General features: G+C 32.2%; 1 protein-coding gene across 1 annotated transcript in view; it reads left to right on the plus strand.

The window, feature by feature from the left end:
- Positions 1-25,151, plus strand: part of prkcz (protein kinase C, zeta) — a 131,523-nt gene that overhangs the window by 92,304 nt on the left and 14,068 nt on the right. Inside the window, exons 6-14 of the mRNA XM_073819855.1 lie at positions 5,703-5,834; positions 7,825-7,921; positions 10,881-10,933; positions 11,528-11,716; positions 17,857-17,954; positions 18,178-18,264; positions 22,879-23,014; positions 23,120-23,207; positions 23,926-24,045. Of these exons, the coding sequence (XP_073675956.1) occupies positions 5,703-5,834; positions 7,825-7,921; positions 10,881-10,933; positions 11,528-11,716; positions 17,857-17,954; positions 18,178-18,264; positions 22,879-23,014; positions 23,120-23,207; positions 23,926-24,045 (1,000 nt within the window). The remainder of the gene's footprint in view (positions 1-5,702; positions 5,835-7,824; positions 7,922-10,880; positions 10,934-11,527; positions 11,717-17,856; positions 17,955-18,177; positions 18,265-22,878; positions 23,015-23,119; positions 23,208-23,925; positions 24,046-25,151) is intronic.

Here is a 25,151-nt window from a genome sequence, read left to right on the forward strand (position 1 = left end):
TTTAAAGTTGTCCAAATTATGTTCTTAACAATGCATATTACTAATCAAAAATTACATTTTGATATATTCTTAGTAGGAATTTTACAAAAAATCTTAATGGAACATGATCTTTACTTAATTTCCTAATGATTTTTGGCATAAAAGAAAAATCAATTATTTTGACCCATACAATGTATTTTTGGCTATTGCTACAAATATACCCCAGCGACTTAAGACTGGTTTTGTGGTCCAGGGTCACATATAGCTTTTTCAGTGAACATGTGACTCTTATGAGTTGGTTCTTTTTAAGTTTATTAGATACATACAGCACAACCAGTGTAATGCGATTACTGAATGAATGACTCTTATGAGCCGGTTCTTTTTAGTGAATCAAACACATACAGTATGGGGTTACCTGATTTCAAAAATTCCTTTTTAATAAACGCTTTTAATTTTAATAAGCTCAAACACATATAGTCCAACCAGTGTAGTTCAATTCCTGAATGAATCTAATTGAATAAAACACATATAGTGCAACCCGTGTAGACTGATTCCGGACCGAATTACTCTTATGAGCCGGTTCTTTTTACTTAATCAGACCAGTGTGTTCTGGTTAGAGGGTGAATCACTCTTATAGTATAATCACTCTTAAGTCAGTTGTTTTAGTGAATTTAACACATACAGTGCAACCAGTAGAGTTTAATTTCTCAATGAATGACTCTTTTGAACCGGTTCTTTTAAGGAAAAGGAAAAAAAAGGAAGGAAAGGACGTGACGTGACGTGTGGCCAAGTATGGTGACCCATACTCGTAATTTATGCTCTGCATTTAACCCATCCAAGTGCACGCACACAGTAGTGAACATACACCCGGAGCAGTGGACAGCCATATTGGTATTGCTGCAGCGCCCGGGGAGCAGTTGGGGGTTCGGTGCCTTGCTCAAGGGGCTCACCTCAGTCGTGGTATTGAGGGTGGAGAGAGTGCTGTACATTCACTCACCCCACCTACAATCCCTGCCGGACCTGAGACTTGAAACTGCAACCTTTGGGTTACAAGTCCGACTCTCTAACTATTAGGCCACGGCTGCCCCCGAATAAAGAACTGGTGAATCAAATGCATTTAGGGCAACCTGAGTAATCTGATTCCTGAACAAATGAATCAGTTGTTTACATTGCAGTAAATACATACAGCACACAGCTATAAGCCATTTCTTTTTAGTGAATCAAATTCATTTAGGGCAACCAAAGTAATCTGATTCCTGAATGAATGACCCTTATGATGAGCCAGTTCTTTTGACTGAATTGTGGTGTGGTTCAACCTCTAAACGTCTGACTTCATTGAATCAGATCTTCTGTAGTGAATCAGACACATAGAGTGCAAATGACTCTTTTGAGCTGGTTCTTTTTAGTGAACACATACTGTATGGGCCGATCAGTCTAGTCTGATTCCAAAACGATTTTTTACTACTTTTTTTTTTTTTGTAGACGCAAACACATACAGTGCAGCCAGTCCAAATCCTGAAAGAACGACTCTTCTAAGTTAGCTCTTTTTTATCACCAAAAAAAGTGCACCAAGTGTAATCTGATTCCTGAAAGAATGACTCTAATGAGCCGGTTCTTTTTACTGAATCGAACACATTTTTACTAAAAGAACCAGTCAGACACATACAGCTTAAACAATGTGTTCTGAATGGGTTCTTTTTAACTCTTTAATAAAATTTTATTTTAATAAGCTCAATAACATATGGTGCAACTAATGTGGTTCAGTTCCTGAATGAACGATTCTTCTAAGTTAGTTCTTTTGAACTAACAGTGTGTTCTGGTTAGAGGGTGAATGACTTATGCGTCAGTTATTTTTAGTGAATTAAATACATACAGCGCGACCAGTAGAGTCTGATTTCACAATGAATGACTCTTATGAGCCCGTTCTTTTTAGTGAATCAAAAACATACAGTTTTGTGTTGCAGCCTCTAAACAACTGAATCACTTCTTTTTAAGTGAATGCGAATGACTCCTTTGAGCTGGTTGTTTTTAGTGACTTAAACGCATGCAATTTACAACTAACTATTAGACTTACTGTAAGTTAGTGTAGTTACTGACATTTTGTTTATTTGACAGCATGTAGTTAAATATACATATTATAAATGTATTTCATTAAAAGTATATATGTTGTCAAGTGCTAAAAATTCTTAATGTAGTCATTACATTCCCAATCATAAGGAACATGTTTATTTCTCTTCCAGCTTCAGGCTTTAGATAATATGTGTGCTACTTTGGAGCCCTGATTTCTCAGTGTTTAACCCCAGTTACGTAAATTGCGCACCTGATGGAAAGCAGCAAGAAAATGTAGGTCATTCATCAGGGCTGGAGGCTTCAGAGATGGAGAGAAATCACTGCAGCAGGTGAACATCTCCTTAGATGGAGAGGAAGTGCTGTCTAAAAACTCACCAGCAGCGCAGGGATCATGACATGCTCACGGAGCTGTGAAATAGAGTCAGGGAACACGGAGGAAACGTCAAGCGTTGACAAGAAGAGCATCTTGTATCCAGTCCTTCTCCTGAGGGTTTGTTAAACAGATGATGCTCAGCTATCTGCTATGGCAGAGAGGGGAAACTGTCAGAGGAAGTGCATGTCCGATAATGAAAGATTAGCATAATTTAATAGGATTATGCTGCATGATGTACTGAAGCCCTGCTGTTAGAGAGCCCCCTGGTGGACAGCCAAGGTTTGTAATGTGAACATTTATCTCACTTTTTCTAGTCCATGCTCTCCTGTACTGTATTTATTGTGTTGATGATTCCACAGTTCTGACCAGCATTATTTTTTATATATTTATAAGGCATTCATGAAGCACTTTTTGCTGTGAACAGATGGAGACGCTCACAGCAAACTGAGCTTGGGATATTTTCATTCATTTATGACTCACAGGATGTGTGTGTGAGCAGGTGTGAGTGTGCTTGAAACGTTAATGTTGGTTACAGCGCTGTCAGCAGAGTCCTCTGATCGTGCCTGGTGTTTAAACAAAATGTGTTGAAAGCATTAGCTACAGTAGGCCTTAATCATGTACAGGTGCTGAGCTTGTGTTAGCTCTACACAGACACCTTGCAAATTTAGCAAGAAATGTAAATATAGCATATAAAGTATGCTGCATGATATTTATCTTGCTAGTTTTCCTGTTAATATATTCATTAATGTACTTGTTTACTCACTTGTCCTTGAAATGTTAATGCTTGTTTTTCTTATGCTCACACCTCAAGGCTGCATTTTATTTGTTGCATTTATTTATTTTTATCCTCATTTCGTAAAGCAATTCTGTCATTTGCCTGCTGACTACCTTCTGTTCCTCATTTTGTAGTTATATTTTTGTGTTTATGATCTAATAGTGGTTACAGAATATCTAAGAAATTATATAGTATTATAGTATTAGTAGTATTGAAAACATTTATTTTATTTTATTTTATTTATTATATATATATATATATATATATATATATATATATAAAATTATATTTTATTGATATATTAACAATCTGATAATAGTAATATAGCTGTTTTTATTATTAATTATTATATAGCCAGAAAATATTAAAATGCTCAGTAGATTTTTTTTTTTTCTTATTTATAGCCTTTTTTTTTTTTTGCTGTGAACAATATTTACTAAATGTCTTTAGTATGTGAATTGGAAACATTTATTTATTTTATTTATGTATTAATAATCTGTTAATAGTAATATAGATGTTATTATTTTTAATTAGTATTATTATTATATAGCCAGAAAATCTTAAAATGCTCAGTAGATTTGTTTGTTTGTTTGTTTTATATATAGCCTGTTTTTTATATATATTTTTTGTTGTCAAAATGTTATTAGTTAATTGGAAACATTTATTTTATTTTATTGATATATGTATAATCTGTCCATAGTAATATAGCTGTTATTATTTATTATTATTAATATTATTATTATTATATGGCCAGAATATATTAAAACGCTCAGTAGATTTTTTTTTTTTTTATTCATAGTCTTTTTTTTTTTTTTTTTTTGCTGTGAACAATATTTACTAAATGTCTTTAGTATGTGAATTGTAAACATTTATTTTATTTTATTGATATATGTATAATCTATTCATAGTAATATAGCTGTTATTATTTATTATTATTAATATTATTATTATTATATGGCCAGAATATATTAAAACGCTCAGTAGATTTGTTTTTTTTTTAATTCATAGTCTTTTTTTTTTTTTTTTTTTGCTGTGAACAATATTTACTAAATGTCTTTAGTATGTGAATTGGAAACATTTATTTTATTTTATTGATATATGTATAATCTATTCATAGTAATATAGCTGTTATTATTTATTATTATTAATATTATTATTATTATATGGCCAGAATATATTAAAACGCTCTGTAGATTTGTTTGTTTTTTTTATTCATAGGTTTTTTTTTTTGCTGTGAACAATATTTACTAAATGTCTTTAGTATGTAAATTGGAAACATTTATTTATTTATTTTATTTATGTATTAATAATCTGTTAATAGTAATATAGATGTAATTATTTTTAATTAGTATTATTATTATATAGCTAGACAAATCTTAAAATGCTCAGTAGATTTGTTTGTTTGTTTGTTTGTTTTATTTACAGCCGGTTTTTATATATATTTTTTGTTGTCGACGATGTTTACAAAATGTTATTAGTTAATTGGAAACATTTATTTTATTTTATTGATATATGTATAATCTATTCATAGTAATATAGCTGTTATTATTTATTATTATTATTATTATTATTATTATTTATTATTATTATAATTATTATTATTATATAGCCAGAATATATTAAAACACTAAGTAGATTATATTTTTATTTATAGCCATTTTTTCAGTTTTGTTGTCAACAATGTTTACAAAATGCCCTTAGTATTAGAATTGGAAACATTTATTAATTTATTGTATTTTATTGATGTATTAACAATCTATTAATAGTAATATAGCTGTTATTATTTTTAATTATTATTGTTATATAGCCAGAAAATATTAAAGTGCTCAGTAGATTTGTTTGTTTATTCTTTATAGCCTGTTTTTTATAATTATATTCATATATTCATAATGTGATTATTATAATTATATAAATTATATTATAATTAAAATTTTGTTATTTTCAGTATTATTTTTTGTTGTTGTTGTTGTTTGTTATTTATTTGTTTATTTTTGCAGTCAAGAAAGTCTAAAAACATTTTAGAATATTTTGTGAAATAGTGTATTCAGTGGGATACTCATACTCGATGTTCATTCATTCATTTTCCTGTTGTGCTATGTCAATGTCAATGGTTAATATTTTTATTTATAGTTAAAATGCTTATTTGTTTGTTTATTTATTTACTTACTTACTTACCGGTGCTTACTTACCATGCAAAAGTTTGAGGCTGGTTAAATTTTTTGAACAAAACAAAATAAAAAAACAACTTACTGACCCCAAAAATTTGAACGGTAGTTTTTTTTTCTTTATTTCATTTCTAGATTGATGTTTATTTTAAATTCAGAATGCATTACTCAGCTGATGTGTGCTATCTGCTCATGTGATATCTGTAGGACATCCCTTTTTTCTTTTGTGGTTTGCTTGAGTTTGTTGATTTACTCATTCATTGAAGTGGTTCTACTTGCTAAATGGATCACAGATAAGGCCGGTCTAACTTCAGCAATCATGTCTGCCTGTGTCTCTCAGAAAGCGTACTGTGGCCACTGCAGCGAGAGGATATGGGGACTGGGGCGTCAGGGCTACAAGTGTATCAACTGCAAGCTACTGGTCCATAAACGCTGTCACAAGCTCGTCCCACTGACCTGTCAAAGGCATATGGTGAGTCTTTCAGTCAGCTCTCAAAATATTCATCATCTGTCTGTTGTGACTGAGATTCTTAAATCACCCCTAGACTTGTAAAATCATAAATAATGTCTTTTATATTTGTCAATTTGTCACAGCTGGTAAAAGCTTCATTACAATTACAGTGAAGTCTGTTTTTGAGCTGTTTTTCCTCTCTTCTCACTTCTTAAGAGTGTTGTTGGGGTTTCTAACAGTGTTTCAAAGATCGACCTTGTGGAATTTGTCAGATGATAACACTGTCTTGTCAGTATTGAATTGACCTGATTCTGAGCTTCCACAGAATGTCGAAATTGTCACATTATAACATTTTCACAACACTACCTTCTGTCTCTCCAGTTTCATAGTATAAAAATTTAGCAATGCACTTCTGGTTAATTTACATGACAGAAGACATCAGACCTCAGATTTCCTACAGTACGTCAGCTTTTCTTCTAGCAGATTTCAAAGCTGATGAGCTTTCTTTGTCATTTTATCCTTATTTTGTAAAGCAATTCTATCAATTGTCTGCTGACTACCTCCTTTTATTGTAATTCTTTTTGTCTATTTCATTTCTCACAAGTGTTTGTCGTCATTTTATAGTTATATTTTTGTATTTATGGTCTTAAATACTTATATATTCGAATACTTTGCTATAACTGATTTCCATGTCTTCAGACTCAGAGAGGCACATATTATATAGAAAATATATTATTGTAGTATTATTAGTGGCACTGTAGCCAGATTATATTGAAATTCTCAGTAGATTTGATTGTTTTCATTTTATTTATTTATTTTTTCTATTTTTTTTTTTGTTGTCAACAATGTTTGAAAAAAATGTTCTTGGTATTAGAATTGGAAACGCTATTTTGTTATATTATATTTAATATAGAACTGTATATTATAATAATTATTTATATTAATATATTCATAATGTGATTATAATGTCATAATGCGTTATTTTCAATATTATTATTATTATTATTATTTTAATTTTATTATTTTAATTTAATTTTTAATTCATTTATTTATTTTTGCAGTCAAGGCATTTTTCTGAACTATATATATTATAATAATTATATTAATATATTCATAAGGTGATTTTTATAATAATCATTTTTATTTTATTTTATTTTATTTTATTTTTCTATGGTCCAGAAAGTTTGAAGTGTCTCAGAAACATTTCCAAATATGACATTTTGTGAAATAGTGTACTCAGTGAAAAATTATGTAGATCCATTGAGATTTAATTGGATTGTGAAAAGCAAGAGTTTATTATATTATATTGATATATTAGTAATCTGTCAATAGTATATAATATTACTGTTATTAATTTTAATTATTGTTATTATTATATAGCTATATAATGAATGATATTAATATATTCATAATGTGATTATCATAATTATTTTAGTTTAGTTTATTTTTCTGTGGTCCAGAAAGTTTGAAATGTCTCATTTCATAATATGAGATTTTGTGAAAAATAATGTAGATCTATTGAGATTTAATTGGATTGTGAACAGCAGATTGTGAATGAATATATTCATTATGATTATTAATTATTTTAATTTATTTTATTTTTCTGTGGTCCAGAAAGTTTGAAATGTCTCAGAAACTTCCAAAATATGACATTTTGTGTAATAATATAGATCCATTGAGGTTTAATGGGATTGCGAAAAGCAAACTGTAATATCATTGCTTAATGTAATTTTTTCCTGTGTGTTAGTTATGTCAATAGATAAGAAAATTAATTTCAAAGGCAGAGAAAGTTATTACATTTTGATGAGAGATTATGAAAATAAACAACTTTTTTCTTTAGAAAAATGTATCTTGCACAAGGGACCATTATTAAAAACGTAAATAGGGTCAGTTTTGATTTCACGTTTGGATAAGTCAAATATTTATTTAGAATCCCCCAAAGAGGAGAGGAAAAAAAGACCATTGAAAAATAGCTTGCCTGTATCATCTCTCTCTCTGTGTTTTTCTGCAGGATCCAGTCATGCCATCACAGGAGCCGTTGGTAGACGATGATAAAAGTGGAGAGGAAGTGGAGCTCCCCCCTGAGGACCCTGAGGAAACAGACGCAAGTAGGTCTCCATCTCCGCTGTGTGTGTTTAAAGGCTGTTTTTGTATGGGTATTGGGGTCATTCTGTCCTCTATCTGTCAGAGGGCACTGCTGACTGTAGTAGGATACTGTAGTACGTCAGGTGTGAGTAATGTCACATTGGCCCAGTTGAGAGAGAAAGAGAGAGAGAAAGACATGCTCATCCTTCTGAGACACTCCAGTCTGTGGCGCCCCCTGCTGGAATCTGACAGCATTGCACACTACACACAGTCATTTGCTAAAGCTAATGTTCCTTTGAATTGATTATTTTTAATCTTTCAAGTTTTAGGTGTTTGTAAATCACTCACTCTACTGTAAGGGAGAACTTATCTGTAGGGTTACACCTTGTAATTAAAGGGCTAGTTCACCCAAAAATGAAAATTCATCAAATATCATCAGTTCATCTTTGGAACACAAACTAAAATATTTTTGATGAAATCCGAGAGCTTTCTGACCCTGCATAGACAAACACAACTGACACGTTCAAGGCCCAGAAAGGTTGTAAGGACATTGTTAAAATAATCCATGTGAAAGCAGTGGTTCATAAAGTCGCTATTTTTGCTTTCTTTGCACACAAAAAGTATTGTTGTAGCTTCATAACATTACGGTTGGACCACTGATGGCAAATGGACTATTTTATCGATGTCCTTACTACCTTTCTGGGTCTTGAACGTGGCAGTTGCGCTGCTGTCTATGCAGGGTCTCAGATTTGATCAAAAATATCTTAATTTGTATTCCGAAGATGAACGAAGGTCTTACTGTTTTGGAATGACATGAGGGCGAGTAATTAATGACAGAATTTTCATTTTTGGGTGAACTATCCCTTTATATTCAGAAATGTAGTGTAAAATTACTTCTGGGCAGTTTTCTTAGTGTTTCTTTTTTTCTGTTTTTTTATATTAATGTTTTTCCCCAATGTTATACTTTCTGCCATTCTTTCCTAATATGTGACCCTGGATCACAAAACCAGTCTTAAGTCGCTGGGGTATGTTTGTAGCAATAGCCAAAAACACATTGCATGGGTCAAAATTATTGATTTTTCTTTTATGCCAAAAATCATTAGCAAATTAAGTAAAGATTATGTTCCATGAAGATTTTTTGTAAAATTCCTACTGTAAATGTATCGAAATGTAATTTTTGATTAGTAATATGCATTGTTAAGAACCTAATTTGGACAACTTTAAAGGTGATTTTCTCAGGATTTTGATTTTTTTGCACCCTCAGATTCCAGATTTTCAAATAGACGTATCTCGGCCAAATATTGTCCTATCCTAACAAACCATACATCAATAGAAAGCTTATTTACTGAGCTTTCATATTATATATACATCTCAGTTTTGTAAAATTTAACCTTAAGACTGGTTTTGTGGTCCAGGGTCACATATATGAATACCAATATTAATACTACTACTACTTAGCCTGGGTGTCCCCATGCTGCCTTCCGCGCAGCACGATTTTATTCACGCTGGAAGGTAGCATGGGAACCATGGACCAAATTTTCACTCAGATAGGGAACCAATCACAGAACGGGGAGGGAGCAGCAAGACGATGACGCCTTCTACTATGCTACTCACCGAAGCAGTTTGTTTATAACTATGGATCCAGCATGGCAGCAAGCTAACATTCGATGCAGCTGTTCACATGTCGCGCCTAAAAACGCGTGGAAAACGCTAGGCGCGTCGCTTTCTCCTTTCCAAACCGCTCTGTAGCTTGCGCATGGAAAGCGCGAGCGCGTCGCAACCGCGTCGCTTCCAAAAGACGCGACATATGAACGGCCCCTTTATAGTGTTCTAAGTAGTTTAGAAAGCAAGTTTATTTTGAAAAAAAGAGCAACTTTTGACGGTAAACCATCGCTCTGTATACGTCATCCGGCATGATTGAAACGATTGGCTATGAGCTACGCACAGGCGCATTTGATAGACATTCGTAGCGCCCAATAAACGGCTCTGGGCATTCGTAAACCACGCCTCAAACACGAGAAAATGAACATGTGGTTCCCAGACCACGAATCATGACGAAGTCATAACGTGGTCTGGCGTTAGCCAGGCTAACTACTACTACTACTAATTTCTCATATTTTCACCCAGTGTATAAATATATAAATACATAATCATTGAATAATAATAATAAATATTATTATAACGCTGATAATATTGCTGATAATTATTCTCAGTGATTAATCAGAATAATCGGTTATTATTATTATTATTAATATCATTATATACTTTTTCTGTTGGGAAGATTTTTTTGTGTTATTCTTTCTGCTATCATCTCCTAATATAATAATAATAATAATAATAATAATAATAATAATAATAATAATTTCTCATATCCTCTCCTAATATATAAATTAACATAGTAATTACGTAATTATAATAATATTATTGCTAAGATTTATTTCTCAATGATACATCAGAATAATCCATACATTTTTTTCCTTTTTTTTTTTACTGTTAGCGAAGATTTTTTTTAAGCTACACTTTATGCTATCTTCTCCTAATATATAAATAAACGATAATAATTTCTCATATTGTCTCCTAATATATAAATGAACATAATAATTAAATAATTTTAATAATAGTGTTATTGCTGATAATTATTACTTCTCAGTGACATATCAGAATAATCGATTAATCCTTTTGTTTGTATAACCCATCTAAATAGGTGATTTTTTTAATACTTAATAAATATAAAAATATATTTATTACAAATTTCTTTGTAATATGTTTTTTAAAACAATTTTTTAATGAATTACTGTTGCATTGAAATAAACCATCTGAATAAACCAGTTCAATATAATGAATAAGACATCCCATTCCAACTACTGTCACACATGACAGGAAATAATGTTAATTATTTCAATGCTGTCCTCTCTCCTAATATGTATATGAAATATATTATTAATAATAAAAACTCTCTCTTTCTCTGTTTCTTAATTCCAGTCCCTTTTTTAGCACATAACCGGAAAGTGGAGAAAGCTGAAGATGACTCAGAGGTAAGACGCAGATCATAACAGATGCATTCCAAACATTTACAGGGTCTCATTCAATAATAATCTTCAACAAATGCTCTTATTTACATTTGTCATATCCATATATTTTGGACAGGAAGTCAGGAATACATGTAACATGAAACCTCACTGTATTTATGAACATTTTTGCATCTGTTTGATTAAAAATTGTATAATAGTTGTAGAATATTGTACAGTCAAACCAAAGATTATACAGACACCAGATGTCATTTTTAATATTTTTTTCTCAGTATGTGCAGGACACAAAAGTTCATTTATGTAAGTGAGGATAACAAAATAAAGTAAGCTGTAACATATCATACCCAAAAATTCTTTATGCAGTGGACTACTGTACCAATAAAAACGATAAAAACTCTTAAAAAATTAGATTTGACCATGTTTGTTACATACCTTTCTATCAAAGTTATCTGACATTATCAAGATGAATTTGTTCTGACACAGTTTAACTCTTAAGTTCTTGTCATATTCTATTACAATTTCTAAACTGTAGCTAATGAACTGTGATAATGTGAGAAATGTTGAAGGTGTCTGAATATTTGACTGTATGTGTGCACACAGGATCTAAAGGCGGTGGTGGACGGTATCGAGGGGATTCAGATCTCTCAGGGTCTCGGCCTGGGGGACTTCGACCTGATCCGGGTCATCGGTAGAGGCAGTTATGCTAAAGTGCTGCTGGTCCGACTCAAGAAGAATGAACAGATTTACGCCATGAAGGTGGTGAAGAAAGAGCTGGTCCATGATGATGAGGTAACACACTGTTGTCGTGATGATGATGCTTTAAAGTGGGGCTACTGCAGTTTCATCAGGATTACGCTATATAACGTTAACTGAATCCTGTGGCTAAAAATGTGGTGTCAGTGTTGAAAACACAGAAATTTCAGTATGGTTTGGAAATGTGATTGTAATTGTCACCTGTAGATGGTGCTGTGGGATTGTGCTACTTTTAAATCGCTAGGTCTTCCCACCATCACTAGCTTTCGGTTCATCTTCAGGGGTTTCACAAGCTCATTCATACTAAACATAGACACATTAGTCACTGTTTAGCAAACTTTCCTGTGCATTATATATTTTTCTATTCAGTTTTAGAAGCCAAATGAAGCTCAAAATAATTTGTATTAGTGTTTTCTTGAGCATGGTATTAAACAGCAACTATCAGAAAAAGATATACAGATAATAATAGAAATAAATGAATAATTTTGGAATGATAGCTAATTGATAGAAGGAGTTTAAACCAGTCTGCACAGATTTTTGAAAAACGTCATACGAGTTAAATTACTCACTTTGTCGTAACGTTTTCGTGCGTCAGTCTGTTTTAAAAACAGCCTGGCTGCGCCCACATTCAAACTGTCAAAGTAATGAAATTGCTGTTTTGTATATTTAGGTTCTTGCTAATGAATTCCACTTGGAAAAACCAAAAGAACTGAACGTTTTTATTTTATTGTAATATTTTAAGAAGTTTCTAATTATTTATTTACAATAACATTCAAAAGCTTGAGATCATATAGGTCAGGTAATTTGCATACATTCCTAATACAAAAATTTAAGCAGTGCATCAAGTCAGTTCGGAATTCTTGTTTAATATTTTTGACATATTAGAGTCGAATGTTTTTACAGAATTTTGGGTATCTCATTTTGTTACATAATTCAGAAAAATTTTTTGAACAGACAGAAAACCGTGTATCTTTTACTATTTTGGGGGGAGTAAAATGTTGTTTAAAATCAAGCTAATTGTATATAAACAAATCCATCTGTAAAACCCTTCAGGATATAGACAGGAATAAAAATGTCAAGTTTGGTGTGTGTACGTGCTGCTTAAGTGGAGATTTATGGCTCAGTGTAGGAGAAAAAAACTAATTTTGAGAAAACGCCCTTTAAAAATATGAATTGTAATTAAAATCTATTGACACAAATACATAAAGTGCTATAAAAGAAACATTTAACAGCGTCTTTTGGGTGTTTCCTTTCCACTAGTCTGAAAAAAGCAAAAATTCCAAAATCATGTGACTGTCTCCCCTTAAGTAAAGATTATGTTCCATTAAGATAGTTTTGTACATTTCCTACCATAAATATATAAAAACTTAATTTTTGATTAGTAATATGCATTGTGAAGAAGTTCATTTGGAACACTTTAAAGGTGATTTATCTCAATATTTTGATTTTTTTCAGTAAATATAAGTAGAAAGCTTATTTATTATACAAACAATGTATAATAAGACCCTTATGACTGGTTTTGTGGTCCAGGGTCACATATATATATCAAATAATTCTGAAAAAAATGTATCACAGTTTCTGTAAAAATATTAATCATTACATCTGTTTTCTTGAGCAACGGCTGCTGTAAATTCAGCTTGCCGTCACAGGAATAAACTACATTTTAAGATGTATTAAAACTGATTTTATTAATTGTAATAATACTAGACAGTACTGTTTTACTGTGTTTTTTTGTCAAATAAATGTGTTTTTTGTCAAATAAATGTAGCCTTTAAAACTTTAAAACATTTAAAACATTATTCTATTATCTTCTGTTTGTCAAATCAAGCACTGTAGCATCAGCCATATCTCTTCTATGCTGTAATGAAACCTGATATGTGTGAACAGCCGTCAAATAGAAAGACAAACCAAACTCTACACAGCTATTCATCACAAAGTAAACTTTGTACAGTCAGAGCTATTGTGTCTTTGTAAACTTGGCTCGCTCAGGAATATAAAGCCACATGGCTGTCAGCTAACACACATGAATGAAGTTCATGAAGAGCAGAGGTCCTTCCAGAATAACAGAGACATGCAGCTGACCTCTGAATAAGCACAAACAATATAATGGCTTCTTGGAAAGCAGGCGTTTCTTCGAGGAATGTGTGCTCTGTCTGTTGTACTGCACTGTACATGTGTGTTCTGTGTATGTATGTTGTGCACTCACCATTCACACTCATTAGTGTTTAATGAACCTAAAAATGTAATGATGCATTCAGTTTGGCATTTCATGCAATAAATTGCTGTTTAACATGATGTATTGAAGCAATAAGATAGTATAGTCTTATGAAGTTGTGACTGCCTTCCTTCTGATTTCCTTATTTCTACCATTAAATATTTACGACAAAATCAAATATGACTTATTAAGAATTGAGATATTTAATTCTTAGTGTTTAAATAAGGATTCTTTTTTATATATCTTCACTTGAAGGATAACTATCGCCAAAATGCAACCTGGGCTGTTTTTTTTACTGTAAATGAGACAAACTTATATCTAAAAGCATAATTACGACAAACGAGTCGTTTTTGAGATTGACCATGATTTCGTTTTGTGGTCAATGGCCAGTGAATGGGAGTTCTAGGGGCATAACTTTGAGCGCATCAAAATCGATATTTTTACAACACTAAGAAGGCTCGACACACCATGAAACTTTGCTCGAAGTATCGCCTGGGTCTCTACACATGAACTCGAGCATTGAGAACATTGTGTACACAGAGTTTACTAAAAGGAAAGTTTTCACTGTTTGAGTGTCCACTCGTGGCCGTCTTGCCAGTCAAGAGGTGTCGATCTCCGAATGCGAGGATGGATAGCTCCTAAAGCATATTTCCATATAAATGCACGGCTAATTCGTTGTTTTGTCGCAAGTGAAAAACAATATTAACCTTCTAGTTGTAAAAAGAGCCTCATATAAGCCTAATATTTCGTCCTATGGAGTCCATTCATTCACATTCGGAGATCGACACCTCTTGACTGGCAAGACGCCCGCGAGCGGAAACTAAAACAGTGTTTTGATGCGCTCAAAGTTATGCCCCTAGAACTCCCATTCACCGGCCATTGACAACAAAACTAAATCACGGTCAAATGGCTCGTTTGTCGTAATTATGCTTTTAGATATAAGTTGTCTCGTTTACAGTAAAAAAAAAACAGCCAAAGTTGCATTTTGGCAATAGTTATCCTTTAATAAATTTGCTAAGTAAATTGAGTTTTGAGATATTTTTTTCACTTTCTTACTATATATAGACTTTAACTATTGCTCAAACAGTGTTTTGTGTCATAACATGATTTTAGCTTTAGCTTATGCTGTATTGACCCATCAGCATCTGGGACTGGAACCATCTATTTTAGACAACATCTTTAACTTTAATTCTTGTCTGATTATCATATATGCGTTTATGCACTTCATCTAGAGAGAGATTTGGGCATGAATAAAGTATTAAAGTGGTTAAAAATTAAATATGCTGGAAAACTTAAGAAATGCTGACTAGTCACAGCACCTAAGATATACACTTTCTCTTTATAGACTTATATAATTTTAGCTCAAAATCCTGATGATGGAAAAAAAAAAGTGAATTAATTAATAAATGCCCATGTTATTTGTCTATGACAAACTTAAAAACCATAAAAAACATTGTAGTTTCTTGAAATAAAATAAACAATAAATAAAATATAAAAAAATAATTAATTAATAAACGCCAATGTTATTTGTCTATGACAGTCAGGTTTATAATAGTTAACTAAAACTAAAAATAATCATAAAAAATTTTAGTTTCTTGAAATAAAATAAACATTAAATAAAATATTAAAAATAATTAATTAATAAATGCCAATGTTATTTGTCTATGACAGTCAGGTTTATAATAGTTAACTAAAACTAAAAATAATCATAAAAAATTTTAGTTTCTTGAAAAAATAAACATTAAAGAAAATATTAAAAATAATTAATTAATAAATGCCAATGTTATTTGTCTACTACAGTCAGGTTTATAATAGTTAACTAAAACTAAAAATAATCATAAAAAATTTTAGTTTCTTGAAATAAAATAAACATTAAATAAAATATTAAAAATAATTAATAAATGCCAATGTTATTTGTCTACTACAGTCAGGTTTATTATAGTAAACTAAAACTAAAAATAACCATAAACAACATTTTAGTTTCTTGAAATAAAATAAACATTAAATAAAATAATAAAAATGAATAAATGAATAAATGCCAGTGTTATTTGTCTACTACAGTCAGGTTTATTAAATAAGAATAAAAAAGATAAACATTAAATAAAATGGGAACACTGTACAATAAGGTTTATTAGTTAACATGAACTAAAATGAATGAAAAAATAAACTACTTTTTACTACTAAATACTTCTAGAGCATTTATTAATCTTAGTTTCAGTGCCCACATTCAAATTGTCAAAGTAAAAAAAGTGCTTTTTTGTATATTTTGGTTCTTTCTAATCAATTTCACTTGAAAAAACTGAAGGAACTGAACATTTTATATTATTGTTATGTTTTAAGAAGGTTATATTTATTATTTACCATTTATTTATCATTCATAAAAGATTTTTATGGTCATTTATTAAACTTAGTTTCAGCATTTACTAATGCATTATTAAAATCACGAGTTGTGTTTGTTAACATTAGTTAATGCACTGTGAACTAACATGAACAGACACTGAACAACTGTATTTTTATTAACTAATATTAACAAGGATTAATAAATAGTGTAATAATTTTTCATGCATGTTAGTTAAGACCAATAAAATACATTTTAAAAATTACATTTTCGGCTTTTTTAAAGTTTAGTTTAAATTGATGTACTAAAATAAGCAAAACTAAAATTAATACAAAAACAAAACAACATTACTAAAACATAACTAAAATAGATTAAACTTGATAATATAAAAGCAAAAAATCAAATAGCATCTCAACAATAGTAAATTGGCATTCCATTTTATTACAAATACTGGACATATACTATGTTAGAAGTTAGAGGTTATTAGACAAAACAAATCGATTGACAATTCCATTGGTGAAAAGAAAGAAATGTAGGAAGGGAGAAAAAATATATTTAAAAAAAAAAATCATCTGTTTCTCTTCATGTCTTTATGCTGAGACTGCTTTCCTATAATCTGCTTTCCACTCGTCCAGGAAATTAAATTGCTCTGATTTTTGGAAATCAGGCTGCGCGCGCGTGTGTGTGTGTGTGTGTGTGTGTGTGTGTGTGTGTGTGTGTGTGTGGGGGTCAGGTTTCGCCTTCATCGTGGATCTGAATGTCCCATGAGGAACACAACTTAATAAACATGCTAATTAAAATCTAAAAATCCACAAAGGTTTCTGTAAGCGTCAAGTTTAAGGTCAGGCAATAGAAAACATCATTAGCTTGATTTACAAAACAATATTGGCCAAAGGAAAGTTCCAGACATGACAGAAAAACAAAAGTGTTTGTTTGGGCTGAGATCTCTCATTTCACCCTTAGCCTCCAAAAAGATGTTCATTGTCATTTTTCAGCTTTCAGCTAGTTGTTGGGTAACAGACGTTCTCTTGAATTGTTTGAGCTGATTCTAAGTGTTGCTTAAGTGTTGACAGAACAAAAATACTTGACTTTATCAGCCCTTCTCTGAGCCGTGTCTTCACACCCAGAGATGTTTTGTAACATCCTGTCTGGACGGTTTGTGTAAACTTGCTTTTAGATTGAATATCAGGTGTTTATTTGAAAGATACTGTACATTATATACCTTTACTGACTGATCTTGTGATTTATTTACATGTCTGTTTCTCTTTTCTCTGTTCCTTTCTGCACTGTACATGTCTTTTTAAAGAAGAAGAGAAAGGTGCTTTTCTTATTTAAAACATTTTTAATTCCGAGATTTGACTCCCCAAAGTGACAGCATGCAGTAGTGCCAAGTATTTTCCGCTGTTAAATGATCAATAGATCAGGTTTTCTCAGAAAACACAGGCTTGTTTTTTTGTCCTACAATAGTTCCCCAATAGAGGCGGTCAAACTTCATGTCCTCTCCTCTAGTTCTTAGAAAGCAGTGAAACATCTTGCTGTCATGATCCTTTGCAGTTCATTATTCATAGGTCAAACATCTCTCTCTCTCTCTCTCTCTCTTTTTTTTTTTTTTTTCTGATTTAGGACATTGACTGGGTCCAGACAGAGAAACATGTGTTTGAACAAGCATCAACCAATCCATTCTTAGTGGGACTTCACTCTTGCTTTCAGACAGAGAGCCGGTGAGAGGAGAATGTATTTCATTCAGCAAACCTCTTTTAAGTTGCACATTCAAAATAAGAAACACTCGCCACAACTGTAAAAAATCTGATTTTGAGTTATGGAACAGGGTTGTCCCTTTCACGACTGTGAATGTAGACAGTATATCTCTCATGTACAGCACATATGAAACTACACAAAAAACAAAAACTCAAGCTTAATGAGTGTCTTCTGCTCTCCGTTCAGGCTGTTTCTAGTGATCGAGTATGTGAATGGAGGAGATCTCATGTTCCATATGCAGAGGCAACGGAAGCTTCCAGAGGAACATGCCAGGTGCGTGCAAATAAATAAAAGATGTATTTATTATCATTTTATTTAATTATTTATTAGATATTGGGTCACATCACTTATTTGAGCAAAATACAGTAAAAACAACAGTGTTGTGCAACATTATTTCAGTTTAAATAGCCGTTTTCTGTTTTAATATATTTTAAAATTTTATTTATTCCAGTGATGGCAAATTTATTTAAGTCTTCAATGTCACATGATCCTTAAGAAATCATTCTAGCATGCTGAATTGCTGCTTAAGAAACATTTCATATTATTTTCATCAGTGTTAAAAATAGTTTAAAGGGATAGTGCAACAGGTACCAAAAGGGTGGAGCTAAACTCACTGCTGAACGGTGATTGGTTGACTATAATCAGAGTGTGCAAACATTTACTTTTTATCATTTCATATTTTCACACAGAAAATAGCCGTTTCTCAATATGCGTTCTTGGACTTGGCCCAAAAACCTGCATAATTTTTTGTATTTCATTCACATGATCCTTAAGAAATCATTCTAGCATGCTGAATTGCTGCTTAAGAAACATTTCATATTATTTTCATCAGTGTTAAAAATAGTTTAAAGGGATAGTGCACACAAAAACAAAAAAATTACCCCATGATTTACCCACCCTCAAACCCTCCTAGATGTACACTCTTAATAATAAAGGTTCTTAAAGGGTCTTTTTGCAGTGATGCCATAGAAGAACCATTTTTGGTTCCTCGAAGAACCTTTTAGTGATCAGTTCTTAAAAAAACAAAACAATTTTAAACTATAAAGAACCTTTTTCTTTGTTTTTTAAAGGGTCCATGGATGTTTAGGGTTCTTCATGGAACAATCAATGCCAATAAAGAACGTTTAAATTAAAGAGTGTATATGACTTTCTTCTTTCAGACAAATACAATCGGGTTATATTAAAATGTCCTGGCTCTTCCAAGCTTTATAATGGCAGTGAATGGGTGTTGAGACTTTGAAGTCCATTAAAGTGCATTCATCTATCATAAAAAGTTCTCCACACATCTCATAAAGGTCTTCTAAAAGGAAATTCAAGCATTTGTGTAAAATTATCCATATTCAAAACTTTATGAACCGTTATCTAGCTTTCGCTAATTGTTGTATTGTATGCACGTTCACGAAAGCGTGACGTTCCAGTGGATAATGTAGGATGTATGCATAGCGTTTTTGGTGAAGCTCCGGTGAGAATGTGCTAGTCTTGCAAGAACCAAGTTTTGTTTACAGCAAAGGAAAACCAGTCTCCTCTTGGCTTATATCGAAATCCTCTGGCATTTTTCTTTACAATTCTTTGTTTTATACTTCTAATTTGTGACTGGTGTTTTGTTTTCTCCTCTGTACTTTCATGTTTATCAATGCATTCGTCTGTATCCTGCGTCATCCACTGGAACACCACTCTCTTGTGAACGCGCTTACGACAGTTAGCGAAAGCTATAGATTACAGTTTATAACTTTTAAATATATATATATTTTTTTTACATGAACACATCAAATCATTTCAGAAGGCCTTTATTCACCCCCTGGAGCCATGTGGCTCCATTCATCTTACTTTCTATAATGGGTGGATGCACTTTATTATGGCTCGTTTCCACCGAGCGGTATGGTTCATTACAGTATGGTACGCAATTATTTCCATTTCCATTGTCAGAAGTGGTGAATGGTACCAAAATAGCGAACCGTACCATACCACTTTTTTGGTACCCTTCCGTTGGGGTACCTAGCACAGCAACAGGTACCAAAAGGGTGGAGCTAAACTCACTGCTGAACGGTGATTGGTTGACTATAATCAGAGTGTGCAAACACAAAAAAAAATTAGATTTTTATCATTTCATATTTTCACACAGAAAATAGCCGTTTCTCAATATGCGTTCTTGGACTTGGCCCAAAAACCTGCATAATTTTTAAAATATTACTGTTATTGTGTCATAAAATGTAGTTTTAAGAGTTTTTCAGGCAAAAAATGTAGTTGTTTAAAACTCAAATTTGCGGTTTATTTATTTTGAAAATTTAGTGAGCTTAGTGCTCATGTATCCGCGTAGAGCAGCCTTACCTCGGCTAGTCCTTCTGACATTTGCCGCTGGCTCTGATGTCTCTCTAGTGAATAAACATGAGATGCTGTTCATTTTAGGTATATAACAGGCAATCGTTGGTCTCATGAATCTATTATTTGTTCCTGGTCATATCCTTTCGGCTTAGCACATTTATTTTGAACCGTAGTAAATACTGACTTTGTAGCATTTGTTTGACTGAATTGTTTATTTCTTCCTATATTAGCCTCTTAAACTCTATACTTATACTTTTATACTTTTATGATGTCTATTATTGTTCATTAAAATTGACATTTAACAAAAAGAGGCAGAGTTGTGCTTTGCGTCATATTGAGAAACGGCTACTGTCATGGTTTATCGTCAATCACGCCTATCGAGTAAGGGTACTTTTGTCAGTGGAAACATAAGCTTGATAAGGGTATTCCTTCTTGAATCATACCGTATTGTACTGTACTGACCTGTACCGCTTGGTGGAAATGAGCCATTAGACTTCAAAATCACAGTCATTGACTGCAATTATAAAGCTCGGATGAGCCAGGACATTTTTTTAATATAACTCTAAATGTATTCGTCTAAAAAAAAGAAAGTCCTATACACCTAGGATGGCTTGAGGATGAGTAAATCACAGGCTTATTCTCATTTTTGGGTAAACTATCCCTTTCATATTTTTACTTTCAAAATTTTCAAGTTCAAAAGAGCAGCATTTATTTGAAATAGAAATCTTTTGTAATGCAAAATTTGTACTGCCTCTTTTGACCAATTTAATGTGTCCTTGCTGAATAAAACTAGCCTTTTTTATAGTAGTGTATAATTTTTATTTGTTTCATATGATTTTGTTTAATTTTTTCACAAATTATTTTTTTTTTTAAATGTCATAAATTGTGTTGCTACCAGTGTGCGCAAGTATTAAGCCAGGTTTATGCTGCCAGGCTCATGGCATTTGCTCTGGCACTATCACAGATGCCAGTCTTCAAAAACCATGATTCATCTGGGCAATTTTATAAACTTGAAATTGTCCATTATAATTTTTTAAACCAAACCCACACTCTAGGTTTGAATGCAGATCTCATATACTTCTGTTAGGCTATATTACTCATCTATGAGGCAGGTTGGTCTGTTAGATGATGACTCCTCCTCACTGAATCCTGTTACAGCGACTGATCAGAGCGCTGCTGTAATGCCCCCCTTTCACACGTCTGATAAACTGAGATCAAACACGGGCTAATTAGGTGAGTCAAGCGCACCCCGACCAGCCCTATCAAAATGCGTCCTGCACACCACACATATGCAAATGCACATGCTAATTACGGGTAATGAGCCTAAATATTCATGAGTTGCTCCTAAAGGTCTCATGAGCCCTTGCTGCGTGCCGACATGAAGCGAACACCGGGGATTGCCAGACTTGAAACCTGATCGGAAATGTCACCGTTCATTTGTCCTACTTTGAACACCTTCTTTCTTTTTATCTTTGTTTTTTTTTACTTTAGACAGGCAAATGCTGACAGTTTGAAGCGCAGCTCCCGCTTGGGGAAAACTGGAAAAGTTGTTTATATACATATTTATCTAATGTTCTGTGTTGATTTCACATATATTGACTTTTCAGCAGATGATTGATTGTGGCGTTTTGCTGAGTAGCCCCACCCACTGTGAAATCTCATTGGTCCATAATTCCACCCCTCTTAACTGAACACTGCACTTAAAAAGTTCTGATTGGGTGTGTTTGTGTTGCACAATTTCACTGTTTTTGCTAGTGTACAATCCTAATTTAATGGAATTACTTGTAACTAAAAACTAATCGCTAATGGTTAGGACAGATTATTACACAGTTTCTCAAAAGTTGAATGCTTGATTCTGATTGGTTAACACAGGGTGTCAAAATGTAGGAAATAATAGGAAATATTTATTGAGCATCAAATCAGCATATTAGAATGATTTCTGAAGGATCATGTGACACTGAAAACTGAAGTAATGATGCTATCATCAGGAATAAAATTCACAGGAATAAATTAAAATATATGACCCTGGACCACAAAACAGGTCATAAGCGTCTTTTTTCGAAATTGAGATTTATACATTATCCGAAATCTGAATAAATAAGCTTTCCATTGATGTATGGTTTGTTATGATATAATAAAATGTGGCAGAGATGCAACTATTTGAAAATTGAGAATCTGATAAATATTGAGAAAATCGTCTTTAAAGTTGTTCAAATGAAGTTCTTGGCAATGCATATTACTAATCAGTAATTAAGTTTTGATATATTTGCAGTAGGAAATTTACAAAATATCTTCATGGAACATGATCTTTACTTAATATCCTAATGATTTTTGGCTATTGCTACAAATATTCCCATGCTACTTAAGACTGGTTTTGTTGTCCGGGGTCAAATATATTAAAATAGAAAAAAATATTTTCACAATATTACGTTTTGCTGCATTTTTTTTTTTTAATCAAATAACCATTAAAATGTTTAATTCAGCAGTGCATCTTAAATTATTCCTCATCTGTATGTTTGATAATGAGTCTTAAATTTGACTTCTTTTTTTTCCCGATTCCTGCAGATTTTATGCTGCTGAAATTTGCATCGCTCTTAATTTTCTGCATGAGAAAGGCATTATTTACCGGGATTTAAAACTGGACAATGTACTATTGGACCAGGATGGCCATATCAAAATTACAGACTATGGCATGTGCAAGGTAAAACCTAATGCTATTAGAAATAGTCATAGAAGTATCTCTGATTAAGTAAAAACATCCTGTAAACACAAGGTAGAACTCATAAAAGATTTTTAATTGTTTCAGGAGGGAATCAGACCAGGTGACACCACAAGCACATTCTGTGGGACGCCCAACTACATCGCCCCAGAGATCCTGAGGGGAGAGGATTACGGTAGGTGTGACTGCATGAATCCATACACGTCCTCACTATCAGTCCTCACTATACTGCATAATCCCGAGTAACAAAGCCTGGTGTTTAATATATTTATATTGTAGTAATTCATATAAAAACAAAGAAAAATAAGTTATTTAAAGTTCCTATGAAATCAGAATTGAAGTTTTTTGGCATTTAGTGTTAATATGATATACTAAATAAACTTGTGTGCTCCAAAACAATGACAAAACTTGCATTTAGAAGATACAAGCATTCAAAACTTAGTCTCTCACTTCCACCAATATGCATCAATGATTTTGATGAAATCACCCTTCACTTCAGCTTCTCGTCAAAATTTCTGTCCAATCAAATGCTCTCTAGAGTCCTGCCACCTACACTATAAATAAACACTGAAGCTGCAGCTCAATTAGTATTTTCTGTATGGTGTATAGCACGTAGTGCACTATATAGGGGATAGGGAACGATTCAGCCAGTGTAAATATCCATTCCGTTGCAGCAATGAAGTTTGGTTTTACTTTGTGTCACATAAACCACCGCAGCGTATTTTTTCATATATATATTTCAGTTGAAAATACGTCAGCTCATAGAATAACGCTGGGTGTTTCAAAGCACTTCAGTGGACCTTTATTGAACTTTTGAGTGAATCACATTGATAAAGATTGAATTCACTGATTTTCTGCATCGTTTGCTCTCTCTCTCTCTGTCTGTCTCCCAGGGTTCAGTGTAGACTGGTGGGCTCTGGGCGTACTTATGTTTGAAATGATGGCAGGCCGATCTCCCTTCGACATCATCACTGACAATCCTGATATGAACACAGAGGAATATCTCTTCCAGGGTGAGTTCTTGTGAATTCGACTGAAACTATGTATTATGTATGTATTAAATTTCTAATGAAGTTAATGTCCACTAGGAGTTTTCTACTTGCATTTGGCACTTGTCGGTGTTAATTTTAAACATACTTTAAGTTTTTACAGTGATGCATTCCTGGCCGATATATATTAATCTATGCATCTTTTTTCCCACTGTGTTAACTTCAAGTTTTAGATTATGGTATGTTCAGTTGTGGTAGATAAGAGAAATCTTTTGAAAAGTGCGCACATGTTAGTCTGATAGGTTTTATTTTTTACTTGAGACAAATGATTTGTCACAAACTAGCAAAATTTTAAGTGTATTTTAATTGAAATAGTTTAATCTCGTCTTCATTATTGTTCACAAAACCTATTAAGGATTCTTGCAATAATAACAAATATTATTTAGTTTTGCACGAATATTCACAAAAGAACAGAAAAAAATTACTTTTTAAGTTTTAATCTCTGAGTTGTTGGTTAAAAGTCTTTCTGTTCAGTCATGCAAGTTTGATTGAATTAAAACTAAACTGAAAGACAGAATATGTTTTGAACATGATTTCATTAGGAAATCTAGTTGAAGGTTAATATTAATCTTTGTGTATTTAATGAAAAGCATACAATTCGTTTGAAATAATTGGATTATGCCTGTATTATAATCTATCTATCTATCTATCTATCTATCTATCTATCTATCTATCTATCTATCTATCTATCTATCTATCTATCTATCTATCTATCTATCTATCATCTCTCTCTCTCTCTCTCTCTATATATATATACACACACACACACACACACACACACACACACACACACACATATATATATATATATATATATATATATATATATATATAAATCTTATATATATATATATATATATATATATATATTTGAAGAGTTCATTTGCATAAACAACAGTTTTTTTTAATCATGTTTTTTCATTGTACATTCAAATTAATTTAAATCAAACTGCAGTTGGGTTATTTTGATATAAAGTAAAAGTAAAAATAGCTAAAAAATACAGATAACTAACACAATAAAAACATGATAATGTATATATATATATATATATATATATATATATATATAT

The sequence above is a fragment of the Garra rufa genome, chromosome 15 (genome assembly GCF_049309525.1).
Source record: "Garra rufa chromosome 15, GarRuf1.0, whole genome shotgun sequence".
In the NCBI taxonomy this organism is placed as follows: domain Eukaryota; kingdom Metazoa; phylum Chordata; class Actinopteri; order Cypriniformes; family Cyprinidae; genus Garra; species Garra rufa.